The sequence below is a fragment of the Pinus tabuliformis genome, chromosome 7 (genome assembly GCF_031772625.1).
Source record: "Pinus tabuliformis cultivar Carrire ecotype Pingquan chromosome 7, CPIR1, whole genome shotgun sequence".
In the NCBI taxonomy this organism is placed as follows: Eukaryota; Viridiplantae; Streptophyta; class Pinopsida; order Pinales; family Pinaceae; genus Pinus; species Pinus tabuliformis.
The window spans coordinates 284,542,503-284,568,051 of record NC_142293.1 but is presented as its reverse complement, the minus strand read 5'-3'; the positions used below and the strand labels follow the sequence as shown (position 1 = coordinate 284,568,051).

The 25,549-nt window shown below is 37.2% G+C and overlaps 1 protein-coding gene across 1 annotated transcript in view; it reads left to right on the top strand.

Annotated features, from left to right (window-relative positions):
- LOC149246976 (Carbohydrate-binding-like fold) overlaps positions 1–25,549 on the top strand; it is a 312,430-nt gene that overhangs the window by 205,076 nt on the left and 81,805 nt on the right. The window contains exons 15-19 of the mRNA XM_089458086.1: positions 1,864–1,992; positions 2,294–2,470; positions 22,544–22,750; positions 22,868–22,981; positions 23,168–23,421. Coding sequence (XP_089314212.1) covers positions 1,864–1,992; positions 2,294–2,470; positions 22,544–22,750; positions 22,868–22,981; positions 23,168–23,421 — 881 coding nt within the window. The remainder of the gene's footprint in view (positions 1–1,863; positions 1,993–2,293; positions 2,471–22,543; positions 22,751–22,867; positions 22,982–23,167; positions 23,422–25,549) is intronic.

Genomic DNA, 25,549 nt, shown 5'->3' with positions numbered 1-25,549 from the left:
CCACAAAATTTGCTTCGTTCTTCCCGATGTTGCCATCTGCTGCCAGAATCATTGCCTTGGCTGTCTTCACGATGTACTTGCAAACCTCATTCAGGAGGCCCTAGAAGAAACAATTATAACCAAGCAAAAAATACAAAGACGAGGCTCACCAATGGAAAATAACAGTAATCAAGGGAGAAATATATGAAGTACTTATCTCTTGATTAAGGAAGAAATCGTTGAGTGTTGTAGGGAATTGTCAACTCCCTCTTGATCCTTTTCTCCTTAATGAAGTCCATATGCAATCTTATCAAGCTTAGATTCCTTTGTTTCTTCATCCTGTGGATTAGGCTTAGCAAGCCATTCATCGAGCTATCTAGCCACACCAAAGGCTTAACAATAAGCTAGTATCAACACCAAATCCTTCTTGTACAATTCCTTTAGGGCAAGTTATCCCTTGGTGGACGAATCAGAGAGGTGTACAGATCTGTTAAAAACTGCTACTAGTCAAATGTACTACTTCCCTTTGGCCCAAATTCTAGTTAATCAAGTTAACCACATCTAATGTGGACATTAAACAAGGATTTGACTCAATTTTGAATTCAGGTTCGTGCTTGTACCTAACAACTTCAAGTCAATTTTTACACATTACATGCCATGCTTGAAAAGATGTCATCATCTGTATTCTAGATTTTCTTAGGTCATTCTACAAGGAAAAATGATGTGGCACTAATCTTTAGATCATTCCCCGGACTGGAACTAGAGCATTGATCACTCTCAGGTAGCTGAGCATCAGAAGTTTTATGAATACAACAAAGGCAGCATGAATTGCCTTGCCATAGCAACATCATAAGAGAAAGGGACATAACAAAAATGCTAACCCATCTAACCTTCAAGTGTGTCGCCCATCACATATCCAATGTATAAGGACCATGTAGAACACCCTTCCTAGTGACACCCCATAATACCACATCATCATGCAAATGTCTCTGGGAAACTTCAACAATTATGAAACATTAATCTCCTAAGCATCACCATCTAACCCATTTAGGTCCTATAGCCATCATTCATGTCTAGGACAAACACATATACCAAACTGCCACAATGAGATAGTATGGTCCAAATTCATCAAAAGTGCAACTGAGGGGTGATCACCAAGGAAAGCACATGTGAGAAAATCCCCGAGCAGCAAGCACAATCACCGTCCAACCAAAGAGAAGTGAGACTCTCCAAGCCAATGATCCCCATGAAATGACATAATGATAAAGAGAGAATGGACTCCATGACGATGAATCGCCCTAAGTCAATCCAAAAGCTCGATCTAACCAGTGTTAAATTGCCATCAGTGTGATGAAAATCACCATGTGGAACCTCATACAATATGAGGTGTAACAGGGATTTTAAAAGCTTGGGAAGGCCAGTGCTAGGTGGACTTTTCTGCATTTTAGTGGTATAGTTCTATCTACTGTGCTGTCTTTCAGACTATAGTTTAGCACTTTTAAGCTTGACTCTATAGTAGGAGGTGTTTCAGAAGCTTGAGAAAGCCAATGATACTGAGATTTGGGCTCTCATGCTATAGTTCTACTTAGTATTCTGTTTCGTAAATTTCTAAGTAAATACAGGCTTTGCTATTCAACATGTTTGTTATATGCTTCTCCATTATATTATTTGTAAAGCAAGTTATAATAGTTTAGTTTGTGTATAGGGGCTCCCGTTTAAATACATTCTGTGAGAATTATTCATAAAAGCATATATCATCACAGAATAATATCAGGGTGTTTCTTTATTATTAACGTATTACCAGGAAACACAGTTCATTCATTAACATTTATCACAGTTGTGTATATATCAACTCTAAATAGATATAATGCGTATGTATTCTAGGTTCAACCAGGTGAATATCGAATATCCCCAGTGACCACAACAGCAGAAGGTGATTCTGGTCTTCAATTTTCACCATCACATATTGATGTGACAGTAACTGGACCAATGCTTGGCATTGAATTTATACAGGTATCTTTTTCATGGTTCAGGTTGTAATTTTTTTTTTGAATAAATTCTTTAGCTGTATTACACACTGAACTTTACCCAAATATATCACATGTTTATGAACCTGGGGTTACTTAGATTTATGTTTGACAGCTTATATGCTTGACTTTCAAAGATGATTTCATATCTAACATGAGCAAATTTGTTAAAAGGGGTTCCCCTTTATCCTCCTTGGTTATATTTATATAGATCCTTTGTTTAAAACGTGTCTTCCAATGTCTTGTGATATTTGATAATGTTAAACTCATAATGTCTATGTTTACAGGCCCTTGTTGATATCCGTGGATCGGTGATATGCAAGGAAGGATGTGACTCCTTGGTTTCTATATCACTTACTTCTCTGGCTGTCAGGGGTTCAGAGAAGTTGAACTCTTTAAGTTCAACAAATGAGAGCAGTGACTTCATATTTGAGAAAGTCTTACCCGGTCCATGGCGTCTTGAGGTATATATCTGTCTGTCCTAAATACATAAAGCACAGTGTTTTCTTAGCACCTTGTCCTCTATTTGTCTCTGACACTGACAACCATACAATTGAAAGAATGCATACTTGATGTGCTCTTTCAAGCTTATGGACAATTTTAAATAAACATATTAGCTGGTGCAAGTTGTTCTGATTATGACTGACATTTAAATTTCTAGTCTTCTGTTCATTTATAAGTATTTGATATAGCGGGCGTGGCTTTTAAGGCTTATTATCTTCAATCCTGTAAAAAATTCCCTGGAGAAATATAAATTGCTTCTGAGTGGTTGATGAGTTGACTGAAAGGCAATAGACAAATTCTCTAACTGGGAAAGGAGATATAAAGAAACAACGAGATTAATTCTTTTAAAGGAGCAATGATAATATGATAGGGGATTGATCTAGATGAAAAAGACTAAATGGAATCTCTACAGTGGATAAAAGACACTAAGCTTGGATAATAATATAATAATAATAAATTTTATATATAGCTTAGGAAATAATAATAATAACAACTTCTATATATTTTTAATATGAATATAAAATATAAACCAATGGCCATATTCAGATTTTAAACTTATCGTTACAAGAGACCGCTTTGGCATTTTGAGAAGCAATTTTCTCAAAGAGGGAGAGAGCGATTTTCTCTAGAGCGAGAGGCTTATCTAGATTGAGGAGAAAGAGGAAGAGTGCAGGGTGATTTGGGAGTATTTCGAGGAGGCTGAGATTTGGAGATCGAGCAAGGATGAATTGGTGAAGTGTGAAGGAGGCTGCGAATTGGAGAGACTGTTTTATCCTTGGTCAAATTGCTGGTGAGACCTGGGCCAATTTCTCCAGGCTGAATTTCTTCGGAGGCTGAATTCCAGAGGGCCAAATTATTCCCAGTGGTGCCGTGTTACAGGTTCTGGTCATTGCATTTTTCTGTGTATTTTCTCTGTGGGTTGAAACCCAGATTTTCTTGAGATTATTGAATGAAGGAGAATTGTTATGGGTGTACATTTTTGTTGTTGTGAGATGATTGATATCTCTGTTCTTTTTTCCACTGCATATTAATTTCTGGAAGTTAAAAATACCAGTGATTTTATTTTTAAGCAATTCAGAAATTATTTGGGTAATAAAATAAATTTCTGGGAATAAATAATTGTTGAGAGGAAATAAATCTGGGGTAGTATTATAAATTTAATGTTGAAAAATGTAACTAAATGTAACTAGGTAAGGTCTTCATAAATGTATTTATCAAAAGAATTTGTATTATTGTTACAATGACTTATTAAAGCACGAGTTTCATGCTTGGGTCATCATTTTATTAGTCAAAGTCCCCATTGTCGACTCCTAGGATTAATATTCAGTCATTAGAGTCATTGTATATTTTATGAGACCCTTCTTGGGCTTTTGAACAATGTAAAACAAAATGTTTTTGAGTCAAAGATGAATTGTGTAACCTCCACACTAAGTTGGCCTCAAATGGGCAATTTGACCTCACCAAAAGCCTATATATTGGAGAAGATCGAATTCATTTGGGCACACTCTCTCTCACAAGTTCGATATCCAAGAAAAAGCTGGGAAAAGTGCGAAGTTGAAGAAAGACGCCAAAGGGAGTGCGAAATTGGTCAAGAAAGAAGGGAAGGACAAAATCAAAGTTTTGGGATCTCTCTCTCTCTCTCTCTCTCTCTCTCTCGTGTGGGCTGCTTTAGGAGATTGAAGTCTCTTTGTCAAAGTCGAAGTTGCTGTTGTTGCTGCCAAGTCGAAGTTGCTGGGGTCGAAGTATTGTTGCTGCTAGATCAAAGGTTGGATCGAAGAAGGAAAAGCTGACTTGGTGTGGAGGATGTCTATGTCTAGGTTGAAGAGTCTCAGGCAATGTTTTAAAACTTCGACTCTGACTCGGAAACGACAGAGGGTCGACTCCGACTCTGACTCGGTATCGACTCAGCCGGTTTGATTTCAATGACTCGTTTGTTTAAACAATACATTAAAAATTTAGTGTTTTGTAAAAAGCATAATTTTAAAGTTTTTCATTCATGTTTCCAAACACAAAGCTTCAGAATATAGAGAGAAGACAACATATGATCAAAGTAGGCTCATGAATATATCCATTATATCAAAATGTCCAATACAAAGATCATACTTAGCCACCAATCCCAGGATTCTTTTTTGCCCCTGCCTAAGGACAATCAGTAGATTACAACAACAACAATACCAATTCTCTGCCCTAATGAAGTCTCAAAACCCTTGATTTAATTCTGGTCAAGCTCCAAAACAATCAAAGTAAATATGTATTTATTAGTCCATTGCCAGAACATTTTCCTTTTTAGAAACATTGTAATGCTCAATGCATTGTTTCAGTTTTCTAATTCATGCACTAGGATAACCATACTTCGGCGTTGTAATTTTCAAAACTTTCTCACAATGATAGATTACTTTAGGGCTATAAATATGCAATAAACAACAACCCAACGATTGTTACGTAGGAGGTGGAACAACTTTTGACAAATGTGCTTCAAGATATTTGTCAAAGAGCCGAGCCGGCCAAGTTGTTACCGAGCCAACCGAGTCATTACCGAGTAGATCGAGTCAAGGATTGGCTCGGTAACGACCGGACCAACCGTTCCATTTTGGCCACTGAGCCGACCCAGCCAGGGATTGGCTTGGTCTGACTTGGCTAAGTTGGAGTCGACTCGGTCGTTTTTTAAAACAATGGTCTTAGGAAAACTATTGAGGGAAGAGATTTTTGATTGGGTTTTCCCCTAGATAGGGGTGTTGCCCCTAGCATAGTGCTTACATCTTGTGTCTTGTGTTTTTGTGATCTTCATGCACACATAATTTGATATTTGTTTGATGAAAGATAATATAACAAATAAGTAAAAGAAGGCAACATAATTCACAAGTAATTATCAAGAAAGAGAAATCTAACCCTAATTCTACTAGCATTGATTTCTCAACATGGTGTCAGAGCTAAGGTGGAAGAAGATTGAAGATCACTTCGTTGGTTTAAAGGAAATGATTACTCCCTCTATGATAAGAATGGGATTCAATACTACAAGAAGACAAATCAAGAAGATTGTCTACTACTTATTCAACAAGGTCAAAAGTCAAGGGTTCTTAGCTACACTTACAGGATCACTTAATGATGATAATGCATGGATTATTGACAATGGAGCATCAAGGCATATGACAGGGGAAAGTAAACAACTTCAAACTCTATCAAAGGAACCATATTCTCATGTAGTGGAATTGGGAGACAAAAAAAGCTATGTTGTTAGAGGCCTAGGATCAACATCTTTGAACTTGGAGAATGGAGCAAAACTACATCTCAACAACATACTATATGTTCCAGGTTTGAAAAAGATTTTTCTTTCAATCTTGCTTAGAAGATAAAGGGGATGGAGTTGATTTTGTTGATGGAAAGGTCTTGGTTTGGGGAAAAGATTCAAGTTTTGATAAAGATATGGTTATTGGAGTTCATGAAGGAATCTTGTATAGAGTCATTACACCACCTCCTCAAGCCCTAGTTCATATGGAAATCAATCCCATTGAGCTATGTCATAGAAGATATGGTCATCTTCACTACAAGGTCATTTCTACTCTTAAACATTTAGTTCATGGCATCCTCGATATCAAAGAAGATTGTGAAGGAGTTTGCAAGGGATGCTCTTTGGTAAAACACACAAGAAAACCATTTTCAAATAGTGAAACAAGGTCTAAAGAAATATTAGACCTCATACATTTTGATGTGTGTGGGCCCATGTTTGACAAATCACTTGGAGGTCATCTTTACTATGTAACATTTATTGATGATCACTCTAGAAAGACATGGCTCTACCTTCTCAAGAAAAAGGATGAAGTATTTGAGAAATTTAAGGAGTTTAGATGTGAAGTGGAAACCCTAACCGAAAGAAAAATAAAGACTTAGAAATCTGACAATGGTGTGGAATACACTTTTAAAGAATTGATTGCATATTGTAAAGAAGTAGGAATTAAGAGGGAGCTTATTGTTCCCTACTATCCTGAACAAAATGGAGTGGCCGAAAGAAAGAATAGGACAATTGAAGAAGGTGTATGAACAATGCTCCTTGATCAAGACTTACCAAAATTTCTATGGGGAGAAGCAACAATGACAACCATATATATTCAAAATAGAAGTCCTCATAGAATTCTTGAAAATATGACACCTGAGGAAGCATTCACAGGGAAGAAGCCAAGTGTGGACCATCTATGAATCTTTGGGAGTCCTGCCTATATCCACATTCCAAAGGACAAACGAAAGAAGTTAGATTCTACAAGCATCAAAGGGATCTTCGTTGGCTATAGTATCTCCTCAAAGGCATATAGAATCTACATCAAGGAAGGGAGACACATTGAAGTAAGCAGGGATGTTATCCAAGGACATATCTATTGATTCCGATAATGAAGATCTACTTATATTTGAAGAAGAAGAAGTACAACCCGACAATCCTTCTACACTTCAAGAAGAAGAAGAAGGACCAAGTAAGCCTATTCAAACTATGACCATATCGAACACAAGGAAGAGGCCAAATTGGTTAAAAGCTACTCTTGAAGATGTTGAAGGACATGGAGCTACGAAAGGAACCTTTAGAGAAAGCAAAAGGCCGAAGAGGTATTCTGGATATGCTGCATATATGACAAGACTAATTGAAAACGGACCATCTACATTTGAAGAAGCTGCTCATCAAGAAGTATTGAAGAAAGCTATGAAGGAAGAATATCAATCCATCATGAAGAATGGGGTTTGGGAAATCATACCTAGTCCTAGTGACAAATCGGTTGTCACCTCAAATGGATCTACAAGATCAAACACGCTGTTGATGGAAGTATAGACAAATACAAAGCCAAATTTGTTGCAAGGGGTTTCTCTCAAAAGGAAGGCATAGATTATGAAGAAACCTTTGCACCCACTGCAAGGTATACTACCATTAGATCTTTGGTTTCATTGGTTGCTATTATGGGACGGAATATCCATCAAATGAACGTGAATACAACATTTTTGAATGGAACCATCGATGAGGAAGTATACATTGAGCAACCCGAAGGCTTTGAAGTAAATGACAAAGATACACATTTCTGTAGAGTCAAGAAGGCCCCTTATCGTTTGAAGAAATCTTCTAGGGCATCGAATGCAAGAATGGATGCATACCTTCTAAGAATTGGGTTCGTGAAGAGTTTTGTTGATCCAAATCTCTCCTTCAAGGTTGTGAATAATGAGCCAATCATTATTCTATTATATGTGGATGATTTATTCATTACAGGTGTGGAGAGAAGAATACAAGAATGTAAGAAGATGTTGGTAGATGAATTTGAGAAGAAGGATCTAGGGCTGATGCACTATTACCTAGGTCTGGAAGTCTGGAAAAATCTTGGGGATATATATTTGGGGAAAGGAAATTATATCATCAAGTTGTTACAGAAATTTAGGATGATGGATTCTAAGCCCATGACTACTCCTATGATCACTAATCTCAAGAAGTTGAGGGGATCTTGCCCAAGTCTCGTGGATCCTACCTCATATTGTCAGTTGGTGGGTTCTTTGATGTATCTGGTAAATACTAGGTCAGATATATGCTTTACTGTGAACATTCTTAGTCAGTTTCAGTTGGAGCCTCGTCATGATCACTGGATAACTGCCAAGCATATATTGAGATATCTTTGTGGCACGATACATTACTGCCTAAAGTACAATAGTAAGGAAGTCAAGCTGATTAGCTTCATAGATTCTGATTGGAGTGGCAATGAGACCGATGGAAGAAGCACTATAGGTGGATGCTTTAGTTTGGGATCTGCCATGATCTCATGGATGAGTAGAAAACAAGATCCCGTTGCTTGGAGTAGTGCTGAAGCAGAGTACGTGGCTGCATTTGAAGTAGGAAAGCAAGCTATATGGGTGAGGAAGCTTCTGACAGATTTGCTCGAGAAGCCTCTAGGTCCCACTGTGATAAAATTTGATAATCAAAGTTGTATCAAGATGTATGTAGATCCCGTGTTTCATGCTAGGACGAAGCATATCAACGATAAGTTCCACTACATTAGGATCTTGGTGCAGGATGGGATCTTGAAGCTACAATATGTCCCGACAAATGATCAGGTAGTTGATATACTAACAAAGTCTCTTCCTAATAAGAAGTTTGAATATCTTAGAAGCATGCTTGGTTTAGTTGATATTGCTACTCTTGTTGATGATGATAAAAGTTTGGAAGAGATTTGTTGAGGCTTTGTGTGTGAGACACATTGTCTGGGAGGACATCTGACCAACACTATGTGTTGATGTCTAGTTCTCAAAGTAGGGAAGGTGGCATTGGTCATAGAGCTCTGATGTCGGATACACACCTAGATGCCTAGGTTGATGGTTAGCAAGTAAGCTTGATGGTACCTAGAGAGGCTAAAAGCTTTAGTCCATTTTAGTCCCACTTGGATAGATTTCCCTGGTCAAGAATCTAGTCCATGGCATTGTCGTGCCTAAACTATTGAGAGACCATGGATAGATTGCATTGGTCAGGAATCTAGTCCATGGCATTGTGGTGCCTAAACTCTTCCTAGTTCATATAGTTTCAGATCTTCCTTGTACTTGTTATGAATACCTCCCTAGTAAGAGGGAGTGTTGAACAATGTAACTAGGTTCGGTCTTCATAAATGTATTTATCAAAAGAATTTTTATTATTGTTACAATGACTTATTAAAGCATGGCTTTCATGCTTGGGTCATCATTTTTATTAGTCAAAGTCCCTATTGTGGACTCCTAGGATTAATATTGAGTCATTAGAATCATTATATATTTTATGAGACCCTCCTTGGGCTTTTGAACGATATAAAAATAATTATTTTTCAGTTAGAGATGAATTATGTAACCTCCATACCAAGTTGGCCTCAAGGAGATCAAGTCGGCCTCAACTAGGCAATTCGACCTCACCAAAAGCCTATATATTTGGACACACTCTCTCTCACAAGTTCGATATCCAAGAAAGAGATGGGAAAGGTGCGAAGTTCAAGAAAGAAGCTAAAAGGAGTGCGAACTCGGTCAAGAAGGAAGGGAAGGACAAAATTGAAGTTTTGTGATCTCTCCCTCTCTCTCTCTCTCTCATGTGGGCTACTTTAGGAGATCGAAGTATTTTTGTCAAAGTCGAAGTTGCTACTGTTGCCAGTTGTTGCTTCTTGTTGCCAAGTCGAAGTTGCTGGGGTCGAAGTATTGCGGTTGCTAGGTCAAGGGTTGGATCGAAGAAGGAAAGGCTGACTTGGTGTGGAGGAGGTCTGTGTCTAGGTTAAAGTGTCTCAGGAAAAACTAGTGAAGGAAGGGATTTTTGATAGGGTTTTCCCTTAGATAGGGGTTTTTCCCTGGCATAGTTCCTACATCTTGTGTCTTGTGTTTTTGTGATATTCATGTACACATAATTTGGTATTTGCTTGATGAAATATAATATAACAAATAAGTAAAAGAAGACAACATAATTCACAAGTAATTATCAAGAAAGAGAAATCTAACCCTAATTCTACTAGCATCAATTTCTCAACATTTAACACGTCACTTTAGTCCATCTCCTATAAGGCACACGATACTTTTTTTATCATAATTCCCTAAGTTCTAAACCATATTAACCCATATTTTCCTTTTTGTTGCATCTGTTGCTAAACTCTTTTTACTTCCATTCCATACTACATGAGGTGAGGTTAGTAATCATAGGGAAGCCATTCTTGACTTAGGCCTATTGACCACTGAAATATACTTGAAGATTTAATGAGTCCATCCCGAGGATATGTCAGAGAGTTCATGTACCATTAAAGTTCAAATATCATCAGAAAAGGAGCTACACACAATTAAGAAAAGGAGATATGCACAATTGTTTGGAAGATCGATTTACAATGGTGCCTTCTAAACGTTTTGGCTTGAGAAATTCATGGGACCTTTCTCACCCACTTATCTATGCACATGGAATCCCATCAATTTTGCATATAAGCATGAGGAAATTCGATTTCTACACTTGGTATTAGAGCTCCACACATCAAATTCGATTTTTCCTTGCGATTTCCACCATGTTCCAGTTGGCATTGGGGTTTGTTGGAATTTCTAAGTTTAACCTGTTAGGAGTTCTTCTTGTACTATCTGGTTTATTTGTTCCTACTTTTTTAATTACTTGACAAGTTATTTACCATGTAAATACTGAAAATAAACACAAGTACAATATCAACATCTACAGACCATCAACTGAAAGAAAACAAACAAACAAGTGACACCATTATTTTTGGACCAATGTCCCCGGATAAATCCAATGCGGGAAAATCGGTGTAGCTATTCAGAGGGTTTTATTATTATGTAGTTTTCAGAATACAACTAGAGTGCCAGAAATGGCTCTCCCAACAGAGAATGCCCTCAGCAATAGTACCTCTCCTCGGAGACAGATATTCTAGCTGATTAATCACCGAATGAACGATCCCACAACAACAACTGTAGCTTCCACTGCTCTGCGTCACTCTGATAGGGACTGCATCATAGTTCCCGGCTCACCAACACCCAGTCTGCCCCACGAAACTCCTCCCAACGCTACCTCTTGGCCCTGTGTCAGCTTTGCTAGCCTCTCGCAACCACTGAAGCTCTGTGTTAGCCCTTAGGCCCTCTGCGTCACCCATGCTGGCCTCTCCTGGCTCTGCGCAACTCCTAGCTACCTCTGTGTAGCACCCAACGACCTCTGCGTCAAACTCTCCGAGCTCTACGTTGTCTTTCGGGTACTAACTCTGCCTCTCTGCTATGTATTCACTGCCCCTCGCTACTGATCACTGATTCACTTTTGCTTAGCAATCCCGCTCTAGCAAAATGAATGACTGATCACTCTGGCGTGTTCTCCAACTGACCCGCAAGCCTCCTCTTATACTTTTCTCGTTGGTCCATCGATGGCTGAGATTAATTCTCTAATCAACGATTAAGATTAGATTTGGCTTGATCCATGACTTTTGGAACCTTCTAACCCAGTTTTATATTAATACCCATTAATATTTTATTTTACTTAAGTTTAGACTTAAGAACTCCATTAAAAATATTAATTATTAAAATATCTTCCAAACCGGTTAGAATCTGCCCAAACCATTTCCGGGTCTTGGAGATTGCATGTGCTTTAGCCTCTCCACCAATTTTCATGGCTAGAGCACATTCGATGCTACCCCAAATCAAAAGGGTTTACATTGAAATCTTCTCCAGTTTCTCTATAGATTGGGCAATTGGGCTCCCATTATGTAATCTTGATATGAGCTCTTGTGCTTGCGGAAGCTCTGCTGCTGTGTATTTTGCAATATCAGTGAAAAAATTTCAGGTCACATTTGAGGTGTTCTCATCGTGTATCGTAATATCTTGAACATTTGCTTTCATTTTAAAGCTCATTTCATTATGCTATTATTTCCATTATGCTTTTCAGGTTGTGTTGATGTATAAGTATCTTACATTGGCATGAGGCTTATTTACTCACTCTAGATAGAGAATGCTTTAGTTGATCTTCCAATATATCTCTAAAATTTTCTCATCATTGCATGTGATTAAACCCATATGGATCTCATTTGTTTACGTGAAGTTGTGTAGAAAATTTTTCCATGGATCAAGCTTCGAGCATGAGGTAAAGTTCTTGGAGGAACCAACCCATTCTTGAAAGTATTCGAAAGAGAATCCACATTCGTTAATTCTCAAGACCTCATCTTTTGATTTGTTTTGCAAGGATTGTCGGGCTTGGCTCATATTTGAAGAAAAATCCATTTAAAATTCATCCCTCTGTTATGAATAAATCTTCATAATTAAATAAAAATAATAAATTCTTAAATATTAATAATTAAGAAATTTGTTAAATGAATTGCCCATTAATTATGAAAGGGCACATATGTCAAAGGACACGATCTTTAGTCCTTGTGGCCAGTCAATGCCTATAAAGGCGAACCGCCCAAGGAATTGTAAATCATCATCTGAGTATTTGAATAATAATATATATTATTTGTGCACTTAAATGTGTCTGCAATTGGAAAGTCCCTGTGAGCAAGGACTCTCGTGTTTCACTCTCAAAACCTTGTGTTTCATTGTTATAATCAGTGTTGTTAAAATCGCGATAAAATCGCGATTTTATCGGAAAATCGCGATTTTTTCATCTTGCCGATCAAATCGCGATTTTTATACGAAAAAATCGCCTACTTTTTTTTTGCCGATTTTTACTGAAAAAATCGCGCTTTTTTCAAAAAATCGCGATTTTTTCGAAAAAAGCGCGATTTTTAACGAAAAAATCGTGGGGGATCAGGACAGCATAGTTTTATAACTTTTTTTGGGTTTTTTCATGCAATGTTTTTTGAAAGAAACAAATAATTTTTGAGTGGGGTAGCTTAATGATCAAGTCTAGGCCCTAGTATGGATATGCTATTCATTAAGTAAAAGTGACATTCTCCTTAATCTTCATTTTCATCCTTTTACTTAAATTTTTAACATTACCATGAAATGACTCAGGATGTTTGAGAGTGGTTCCAGCCTCATTGGATTTCATATGGAGAAAGTAGAATTTTAGATTTCATTTAAAATCCAGCAGACTTATCAGTTTTTCAGGATTTCAGGATTGGGAGATTGTAATGTTTCCAGGTGACACCACTTGCCCGGGCTACCCCTGCCACCAGTAGAGGACGTGGTCTACCTCCTATAGCTCCTACTTCTAGTTCTTCAACGTCTAGATCACATCAGACTCCACTGCCATTTCCACCTGCACGGGCACCAGCATCTACATCTAGAGGGAAAGGGAAAGCTGTGGCATTTTCTCGCAAGAGGGGCAGAGGAAATCAATAGGATTAGACTTTCATTTTATTGTATATGACATTATGACATGATGAGATACATTATCATATTTTTTGTTGATATTTTGAGGCTGAGTTGGGACTTACTATTCAGGACATGATTCAATGTTATGTGTGATTTTAGCGCTAGAAATGATATTAAACATCTTATATATTAGTTTTTTTATCATATTTATGTGTCAATGTATTTATTTTATGTTGTAGATGGTTTAGATATTAAAAAAATTGAAAAAAAATGAAAAAAAATGAATATTTTTGTGCCAAACGATTTTTTCCCGCTTTTTTCCGATTTTTTCCCGATTTTAACGATTTTTTCCGCTTTTTTCCCGGCGCCGATTAAATCCCGATCGCGATGTGTGCAACACTGGTTATAATTTTGTTAGTTTAGAGCTTGGTGATTGTTAAAATTGGAAACTAGGGCCAAACTCCATGTGGTTCATCTTACTTATGGCAGCTGATATTTTTCTTGGATCCCTCTCATCGAGAGGTGTAGGATTGATCTAAAGATCATCCGATTTCGATAAGTATTCATGGAGTTATGAATTTATTTGTGTTATAAGCCAATTCATCAAGGTCGGGTAGCAACCAAATAAACCCCACATGTGCTCAACATTTTAGTATAAAAGGAGATGACTTGAGTGTTATTTCTCACACAGTTCTATCTTGATTTCTCTCCACTTGTCTTGGGTTTTAGTGGAAGAGAAATCTAGTAGTGGAAGCCCTAGACGTTGGAAGAAAAGAGGCTGCCCTAGCCGCAGTCAAGAAGAAGGAATACGCTGCCCTAATCTAGAGGACACAGTCATGAAAGAGAAGCCCTAAACGTTATCTGGAAGGAAGCCTACAACCCTATACGCTGGTCCCTACCAAAACGTAGTCAAGGAGGACATTACCATGCCCTAGCCGCAACATTAGGAGGCTACCCTAGACAACGTGGAAGGGCTGTGTGGAAAGCGTATTGAGCAGGAGTCTTAGTCGTTGTTTGGAGGGGTTCGAAGTGTTGGAGAAGGGGTGAGTTCCCTTGTTATCATGCTGCAACAATAAAGGACTGTTGGAAGGGCAACCATAGTCATAGGACTGATTTGTGGGCAGTTTTAGTGACACATTTATAGGGCCGCAGTGAGGGACTGCTAAAAACAATTGGGAGATGAAGTTTGGATGGACAAGAGACCTACAACAGACCTCCTAACCAGGCCGCAGTCACCTCTAAGGACAACAAGGCAAACAAGGGTATTTTTCCTATACGTTAGGCTAGTTGGTATGCCCTAACTAGACTAGTACATGCACATAACCCTAGGCAGAAATCAACAGTAGCATGCAGTAAAATTGAGGGCTATTTTTGGACTGATGGATATATGCATGGGATAGCAAGGAAACTAGTACACCAGTGCAAATATATATGGGATAGCTGTAGCCGGTGCTACATGGTGCTGCCCAAAATGTTGGGACATCACAATGATGGGACAACAATGTCATTATGGACAACAACTATGTTGGGACAACAACTATGATGGGACAACCCTATGACATAGGACAACAATGACATTGTGCAACAGCTGCAAAGTGGGACAACACCTATGACATGGCAGCAAAGTGGGACAGTAGCTGTGACATGACAGTAGCAAGCATGGACAGTAGCAAGCATGGTGTAGCATGGAAAACATGGACAACATGGTAGCATGACAAGCATGACCAATTGTGGCAAGCATGGTGCTGCAAGCGCATGAGACATGCTGTATGACAATGAAACATAAAAACTGATACTGAAGCAAGAAAATTGAGACTGAAGCAAGAAAACTGATAGCTTGGAGACTTGAATGTAAAAATACACAAGAGGTATTTAATAATAATAATTTATTAATATATAAAATTGTATAAGTGATGATGAATGTTACAATGAGGCCCTACTTTATACCCAGGCAGGTGACCTTTCATGATTAGGCATGTCTTTTAGACGTGCCTTTTCACTTAACTCATGACTATTTAACATAATCGGTATTTGATTATTTAATATTTACATTTGTTTTATTTATTTACTTGTTATGAATTATATTCATAACATAGCCCCTTCCTTCGGAAGCTTTGTCCTCAAAGCTTTAAGGTTGTGGATTTTCTTCACTTAGTGTCTATTGTCTCGATGTATATAATCTGATCATCCTCTCATCATGTAGCTCAGTAGTAATATTCCCTTGGCTTTTTATTTTTATTTTTTAAATAACTCTAATTTATTTTTTTCACATATATATATATATATATATTTTTTTTTTTTTTTTTTATAAATAATATATATATATATATTTGTAATAATTAAATTAATCATTTTTTTTAAATTATAAACTATATAATTATAATTTATAACTAATATAATTATAATTTATAATTAATATAATTATATAATTTATTAGATATATATGATTTACGAACTATAGAGTATTATGTAATTATTTTGTTGTTTGACTTGGCGTAACCTGAGAACGGTTCGATCCGTGATTTGTAGAGCTTGAAGCATCGTTTAACCAGTGACTTGCAACGTTTGATGCACAGTTTATACGGAGGACAGGACGCTTGATGGCAGAGGGACACAACCTTTTTAACTGATTTGGCTCGTCGAGTAATATCAACTAAATCATACCGTGAATATAGATTGCGGTGAATTAATGTAATATATATATGAATGCTCTGGTGTATCGAACGTAATGGAGACCACGGTGTATCAAACGAAATAATAACGCCACATTGTAAAGACTTCTTGACCTTTTGACCGGGCACGTCGTTTGACCTCTCGACCGGGTACACTGCTTGATGGCAGGGAATGTCACAGTGTTTTAACTTTGTCATGGCCGGGCGTGTTGTATAGCGTTGCGCAGCAGGAGCGGAGTGGAGACCCAACACCAGTTGAATTATGATGCTGCAGGTGGTTGAGGTAAATGTGGGAGGTTGGAACACAACAACAGGGTTTTTGGGATGGAATTCTAAAGCCCTTGTGACACAGAAAAGGGGCAATGCAGGGCAGTGGAAGGTGTCAATTTCCAATGGAAAATTCATGTCAATATTGAAAACCAATGTTGGTTGTTGAAGCAATAATTGGTCGCTATTGACGAGCTGATCGATGAGAAAGAGAGGCACATGGAGAGGCTGACAGGCGTACCCCACAATGCCAATGCAGTCCTTCTTCTTGACCAAACCTAGAACATAAATAAAAAGCTGCACAAGCCCTTGAACAAGTCCTTTGTTCATTTGGACAAGCAAAGTGATATCACCAGCAATAATGTTGGCAAAATAGAAGGTCTGTAAAATAACAGATGTGTTTTTCAGATCGGTTGACAAAAAAACTATGGGGTTTGCCATGTTAAAGTATTCAAGAACCATAAAAATGTGCTTGAATTTTAAATGGTTAGATACGATCGAGAGAATGGCAATGATTTTTGATTGAAACCCTTCTTTAGCCACCTGCAAATTTCGAATCTCACGCAAAGAGAGCAGCTGAGGATAGTCAGGAATGACTCCCCATCCCATGTAATTGGTCCCTGAAACATAAAAACTGATATTGAAGCAAGAAAACCGATAGCTTGGGGACTTGAATGTAAAAATACACGAGGTATTTAATAATAATAATTTATTAATATATAAAATTGTATAAGTGATGATGAATGTTACAATGAGGCCCTACTTTATACCCAGGCAGGTGACCTTTCATGATTAGGCATGTCTTTTAGACGTGCCTTTTCACTCAACTCATGACTATTTAACATAATCAATATTTGATTATTTAATATTTACATTTATTTACTTGTTATGAATATAACAAGTAAATAAATAAAATAAATGTAAATATTAAATAATCAAATACTGATTATGTTATATTCATAACAGACAACATGGTTCAATAATGGCACATGGGACAACAATGCAACATAAGGTGCATCAGTCATGAGGTCCAGTGGTGCGATGACAGGTGCAGCATGGTGCAGCACAATGGGGTGTAGCATGATGACGAGATGCAACACAATGATAGGTGAAGGAGTCACCTTGGAGAATCAATTGAAGTAGCATGTCTTCAACTAATCTCATGTATCATCTTCTTAGAGATGATCTATGCTCTTATCTAGACAAGTCAAAGTGTTGACTTCTATTGTAAATGTACTCTATCTCTCTCTTTGCCGAACTATTGAAGAACATATAAGAATAATTGATAAAGGGTTTACCCACATTGGAGTTTGTCCCTAGCTAGCGCCACATCTTGTGTCCTCTTGTCTTAGCTTGTCTTCTGCGATTTATGTTTATATTCTATCTGCAGTTTACTTTAATGCTGATGTGATTGCTAATCTGGAAAAGATATTGAGCTAACTATGAAAATTGAAATAAATTGCTCCAAGCATAGAACATACCTAAACTTAATAGTGATGGCTAAACAAATAGTAGAGTTTACTCATACTCTTTAACTTAACCCTTGTAGATTATATTGTATATATACATTTCATTTTTCTTAAACTTGTTTCATAGCTGACACTTGATTTGTCTTGCAACCATCACTAATTTGTTTTTGTGATGGCTTGTGGGAAGTATTGTTTAAGACGTTTAACAAGTTTTTTGCAAGACCTTGGGTTTGAGACTAATATTCTAGGAGGCCATGGGCATTGGAGGCTTCATTTCATGCAAAGTTGAGTTCCACCTTGAGGGTAACACTATACTCTCACTAGGCCGTGGGCTAGAGGAGCCTAGCCTCTCTCCTTTGAGCTGATAACAACCCTCTTATGGCTGTTTTGACTATTGCAAATTAGTCTCTTGTGTTTTTAGATTTTGGCAAGACTTTCTTATAGCTTTCACTTGTTAAAGAAGAGATCTAACCCTTGAAAGTGGCATGTTGTATAAGACTCCTTTGGTTTCCTTGGACAGTCTTCTCAAAAGACTCTTCTTTTCTCTCTTTGTGACCAATCTCTAATAAAAAGATAATTTTTTCTTGTGAGAGAGCTTCTGATTTTTCCCATGGTATCCCTTCTCCCCATTTAGAGGGAGGATCTTTGCTTGTGGGTGGACTAATCTCTTTAGTTTAGATTTTCTAGTTTTCTCTGCTAATCTCATTTACTAAGCTCACTCATACATGGTTAGTCTTTTAACATAACACTCATCCATTTTCACTTTAGCATAAGTTTGGGATTGGTTTATGTTTGCCATTTTCATTTCTTGAATACTTGTATTGAGCTGTATACTACAACACATGCAATATTTCCTTTGATGCAAGCAAATATCTTATATTCATTTGGCAAGCTTGAACTAGTTCATTTATCCATATACATTATTTTCATAAGTTTCTTAAATACATTGCTTTATCATTGTCAATCAAGGTTGCACGAAACAGGGAAACGGGTACGAGTTTCTGAAACGGGAAGCGATACGAAACGCGACCTCCCCAAATTTTGGAAACGGGGAAACGCGAATATATATATATATATATATATATATATATATATATATATATATTAGGAATTTAAGAAATATGTGCAATCATAAAGCATATATGATACATTCTAATTTATTACATTATGATAAAATTGTCAATTGTCAATGCATAGACTATAAGTATCTAAATTTACATCACATTTACTCATGAATAATCACATAATGAAAATAGAAATATCCAAAATCAGCCACGAGAAATTTCTAATATTTTGTCTCGTGGTTGATTGGGAGTCTCCTCCTACATAGTCGAATGACCTTAGTGCTCTTGATTAAATGCAAGTTTCATACCCTAGTACCCTACATTCTCTTGATTATTGGGAGTCTCCCCTGCATAGAGGGCTTTGTTCTCTCGATTAAATACAAGTTCCATACCCTAGTACATGATAAAATCCAATGGAAACATTGAAATCCCCCCAATCCTGAAATCCTAAAAAACAGATAAGTCTGCTGGATTTTGAGTAAGATCTAAAATTCTACTTTCTCCATATGAAATCCAATGACGGCGAAACCACTCTCAAACATCCTGAGTCATTTCATGGTAATGTTAAAAATTTAAGTAAAAGGATGAAAATGAAAAATAAAGGAGAATATCACTTTTACTTTAAGAATTTAACATTACCATGAACTGCATATCAACACTAGGGCAAACAAATGTAAGAGATCTACATTAGAAAAAAAATTAAAAAACAAATGTTTTTTTGGGGGAAACGTGGCCCGTACGGCCTGGAAACGCGTTTCCGGCCGTATGGCCACGTTTCCGTTTCGGGAAACGTGGCCGTACGGCCGGAAACGCGTTTCCAGGCCGTACGGTACGGGGAAACGCGTTTTGTTTCGTTTCCCCTGGCGAAACGCCCCCTAGGGCCACGTTTCCTGCAACTTAGTTGTCAATTTATATCTATGTGGTATTTTGATCATTGTTGAACATTCTTGTGTCATTCCATTGAAGCAATTTGGCATTGATTTTATTTACTTGCAAAGCAATTTATTTGGAACTTGTGGAACTACATTGGACTAATTGTTTCACTTTCACTTCCATTTGAAGATATTGATATTGTTTACTTAAGCATTGTCTATTATTTTCAGGCACCAATACCTTTTTGGAAGCAACAACATTCAGTGAAACATCTCACCTAGGCATTTTTGTATTAATTTGCGTCTCTAAAATTAACCTACAACTTAAGTTGGTTGTATAGACATTAGGGGCCCTCCACCCCTATTGACTCCTCACTGTGAAATCCAAATTCTGGTTGAAGGTGAGGTCTAGGGAATGGAGTTAAATTGAAACTTGCTTTAGAATACTACTAATACAGTAAACCAAGAGCACCTCTACATCACAACTTTACTTTACTTGCAATTTTATTATCCCATGTACTTGTTGCTTTGATGATTATCTAGCTCAGCTGCTCATGATTAATTGATGTCATTATCTCTTGTTACTTGAGCATTTTCTTTGTAAGTACTATTTCCTTTCTAGTTGCAAGTGATATTTATATGCTCATCTGGTCTAACATTGACTTTGCAATATTGTTTATGATTGTATTTTGAATTTCATTTTGAGCAAGCATTTCATTTACTTTGAAAGCACTAGTCTACACTTTGAATATATCACTGAATATTGCTCATATATTGTATGCTTGTTTACATCTTGGAATCAAGTATCTTTGATAAATATCTCATTTAACTTTAGTCTCCTAGAATATCACATTTCATCTTATTAACCTTCTTTAGGGACCACCCCCCTTAGCTTAACTAGGAGAGAATTTTAACAAAAAGAGTTGGGATTAGGTGACAACCCATTTTCTTAGTCTTCCACCAAGATCACACCTTGTGGGGTTAAAGATTTTTCCCACACTAATCTAGGTGTGCAAGCGAGGTGGCAACAAGGCCCATCCTTTGTCTAAAATGTACAGAAGAGTTGGTGAGGTGATAGTGGCCAACCTTCTAGTTTCACAAGTCCTCACTTAGGTGTTGGGACTTTACATATTTGAGTGTGGGGTTGTATGGTAACAAGATGCAACTATCATTTGCATGAGTGCTTTTCCTGAGAAACTTTTATAGCATATCGGTGTAGGTTCTGAACATAATGGGATATAGAGGGCAACTGTATTTAGTTCCAATGGTGCTCTCGCTGAAGTCAAAAGAACCCTAACATGTACATATCTTTCCTGCTATTTTCTCATGTAGCGTGAAGACAAACACATTGAGCACTCAAGGAAATCAATGTCTCAGTCTTTGGAGTAGAGATGCTCTCAATATGGAGTCAAAACAACTTTAAACTTTGGAAGTTTGCTGCCTAGCCTTGTAAAAGAATATTAAACTTTGGAAGGTTGCTGCCTAGCCTTGTAAAAGAATATTAAACTTTGGAAGGTTGCTGCCTAGCCTTGTAAAAGAATATTAAACTTTGGAAGGTTGCTGCCTAGCCTTATAAAAGAATATTAAACTTTGGAAGGTTGCTGCCTAGCCTTCTCAATAATAAGAATGATTGTAAAAATGTGATTGAGCATTTGGTAGAATCCTACTTTCCCTATAGCCCTACATGTGTTCCTCTCGAAATATTTCGATATCCACATATTTAGAGTAGTTGTTCAGTATGTATTATATGCATGACTAGTTACACATGCAATTTGTAACATCGGGTATAACGAGGAAGTAATTGGGGAGTGGAGGCCTTGAAAATTCTTTTTGGGTGGCTTTTGCATCCATTCTGGTGGTTTTCGGCACACAGTTTTCGCTTTTTGCGGTTTTATGGTACAATGTGGTTCAGCCCATGGTCTTCTAATTCTGGTTAAGAAATTAAGGTTGAAATCTAATCTGGTTTAATGGATTAGGGCTTTTGGATATCCTGGGATCCTATATACTGTATTGTAAACAATGAAGTTGATTGATCATAAAAAAATAGAGGTGCTGCTCTAAACAGTTCACTGGTTTCCCAGTTTGGGTTTCCAGCATTATCCTGTGTAAAATGTGATTCCATTGTTTTATTTTTCCGTTTATGAAGAATCTGTCTATGCATTGCTGTTATGAATTTAATTTATAGTAAAATAATAAAAAATAATGTAAATAATAATCATAATAATGATTAATTAACTAAATAGTTAGTAATGAAGAGGTATGTCCCTAAGGTCATAACCGTTGTGAAAAGGTACCTGACTAGGTATATAAGCAGGCCCTCATCCTCATTGTAATCATCTCACTTGTATTCAAATATTCTTATATTATATATTATCTGTCCTATCATGGATATTTATATATTTCAGATCTTCTGAAGTAGTTTTGCTGAGTATACGAACTTTGTTCATTACAATTGCATTATTTTAAAGGTTTAAAATTTACAGCAGCGGCATAGAGTTTTCAAAAGTGTGCCTGATCGTGATGGTTTTGTAGTTGTTTGGATCTGAACTATTGCTGATTTAAAATCAAGTGGATGATGTGTTGGGATCATAATGGGGGAAAGCCCTGGCTGAAGAGATCCACAACAGGGGATGTGAGAAATGAAACTATCTTATCTAAATCTTAAAAGCGATTGTGATTTCTCTTGTGATTGTTTATTACCAAACTGTAAAAACAACCTAAACCTAGGAAACAAGACACCCTATTTACTATTTAGGGCACACGTCCTGTGTGACGGTGTCTAACATGTGGGAAATATGTGGGACATGCACTTTAAAAGAATGTGTATTCTGTGCATGTAGGCTGTGATTATGGTTTGTTTCATCTCATTTATATTTTCTCCAGTGCATTGTCCTCCAATTTTTGTGCACAAATGTTTGATTCTGTTGTTTCCAGGTAAAACATGGACCTTCATCTGATTTGTTAGACTGGGATGATGACTGGTGTTGGGAGAGAAAGGTTATTGATGTCAATGTTGGTGTTTCTGATCATACGGAGATAGCGTTTATCCAAAAAGGCTATTGGTTGCGTATTATGTCTACTCATCCTGTGGCTTCTTACATCATACAGCCAAACAAAGAACCCATTAATTTGTTGATTGAGGTATTCTGTTTTACCATACTTGAGATTGAAACTTAGATTGCCTTTAGTTGGAGTCATCTGATAAGATGGATTTAGATACGTTACAACATTCTTACAAGGTATTTTCTGGAATCACAGAAAGGATGGCAGCAAATCTGCTTAGAAGCTCCTGGTGTGCACATGCTTCATTTCTTGAACTCGTGCATTTTCTTTGGAATGTCTTCATTAGAATTCAATGCATTGAACCTTAAGGTGCGTGTTTTGACCTTTTGATTCTTTGCTGTCAAAAAGTTGTTTTCTTTTTAAAATTTGATGGCTTCCTGATCCAAGTGCTTTGTACTCTAATGGAGTACTTTCTTACAAGTCAGCATGGATTTATGCGTTGTTCTTGGCCTTCTATATTTCAGCCGAAATTTATTAAGTGTGTTTGCTTGGCAGCCTATATATTTGACTGGTGAAAAATATCTACTTAGTGGTGAAATTCATGTTGATTCAAGTTCTTATCCTGAAGCAAATGAGTTGTCTGGAAGCATTATTGTAGACATATGGCAAAAGGAGGGTGCATTTATAGATATGATCAATGATGTCAAACTTGTTTCAAGTGCTAATGGACCAAGCAAGATTGCTGTATATCAGTACACTCACTGGGCCAATCTTGAAGATGAATTGGTCTTTGTTCCAAGAGATAAAAGGTAAAAATCAGTGCATAATGTCATTAGAGTTATTGGTATGGCTTATGCACGGCTGCTTTAATTTTTCTTGCTGCATTGACTTTATTTTGATCATAGGAATATTCGCTGATTTAAACAGTTCTGTTCATCTATACCAAAGAATGGAAAGTGTTGGAAGATGACCTTGAAGCTAATTCTTGTTTCAGATTTTCAGGAACTGAAATGAGAGCTGGCAGATATCTTTGATGTTTTCTTTGCAAATTAAGAAATCCATGCTTGTAATGGGCAGGAGGATCATCAGTACTTCCTCACATAGTTGTATTTTTTGGTTTGAGGTTTTGTTTTCATTTTTGTGGAAATTCTCACTGAGGTCACTTCTTACGGATGTCCTGCACTTTAGTTTCAAGCGCTTTTTGCATATGACATTTTGCTACTTGAATGCTCCTTTCTGTCAGATAATTGAATCGGTTTGGTAGAGTTAAGGTAGTACATATGTTTTCAAATATACTCTCTACGAATTCCCTTGACATCTCAGGAAAATAGGTGATGACTCTATCTGCAGATGGTCCGGAGACAGCCAAGTTTCTCTATGCAGGAAGCATTTTACATGGAATAAGTTCTTGTTATTGAAATAGAAAATGAAATCTTGCAAAATAAGTGGGGATCTGCAATCTTTTCCTACACAGGAAATTACGATATCCTAGTTTTAGATAGTCTAGTTTCATCTTTTTCTAAAATTAGTTACAAATTAGTTACATCTTTATTTAATTTTCACTATAGCCAATTTGAGAGTAGCAGGAGTCTGGAGATGTTGATGTGTTTGCTTTTCATTAGGAGCATGGGCCCTGTTGTCGTCCAAAGTATATAGGTAAGCGACAACACTCAGGACAGAGGCTGTCACTCTGATCCCTGCCCTCTTCGTTCTAGCTATCTCCTAGGCAAACTAAGGGTGGTAGTCCCTGAAGGTGAAAGGATGTTATGAATATAATTATGTAAAAGTAATAAATATAGTTAATAAACAATAAACATAATATAATGTAAATAAGTAGTCATGTCCATTCATAAAGGGACACCTGCTTGGTATATAAGCAAGCCCCTCACTCTCAATTGTAACATCATTCTTATTCATACATATTAATATATATTTTTGTATCCTAAATGGAGATCGACATATTCCAAACCTTCTGAAGTATTTAGCGTGAAGAACTAACTTTGTTTGTTACATTGGTATTAGAGCCACGTTTTCTTGATCCTGGCCTTTGGCCATCAAACTTTCGTCAACCTTATTGTCGTCACAATTGAAGTGCTTTGCTACAAAAATCTTGGAGTTTCTCCATTATTGATTTCATCAGAGGCCCTTGGCCAAGGAGAACATATATATTGACACAAATATATATAAAACAAAAATATAGAGAAAAAAAGTATAAAAGAAAAGTGAAAAAAAAATCAAATTGATATATTAAAGAAAAAGAATATATCCAAAAAAAGGGAGAATTATATAAAGATATTTAATAAAAATAAAAATAAAAATAAAAAAAGGAAAAAGAAAAAAAGGGGCCAATACGACTTACATGGTCTCTGCAGCCCTGCTTGCTTTCTCCCCAAAACACACAGACAACCTGCAACAAAGAATTACGCTTCAGTCAAATTGCCATTGCCAACGACATTGTCTCTCAAGCAGTCACCGACGTCCCTGTCCATCTTCGCAACCAGCATCTTCACAACCTTGCTGGGCCGCAGTCTATCATGCCCTCCTTCCTCCCTACTGTGCTCGTCTTTCCATCCGCCCCTTGCCACCTTCGCTCCGGCTGGCCTGTCTACACCAACGTCCCTGTCCACCGTGACCGTCTGCAGCAAAATTTCAATTGTCCACCCAAACAAGTCGACAAAGTTAAAACTTTCATTTCCTTGTTGGAACCATCTCCAACGGTGAATACGCTTGCACAAAACCACTGTCGCGACTCGCCTCTCCCTTCAACACCGCCCTGCCACACAATATTTCATGCCCCTTTATGCCACATTTTCACTAATCCTTGTCAAACCACTACACGTGCATTTTTCATGCATGACGACCTGCCTTTGTTGACCAACTGATGTGTCGCACGTCCACTATAGGTTTGGTCATTAAACTGCCAAAAAGAAGATGCAT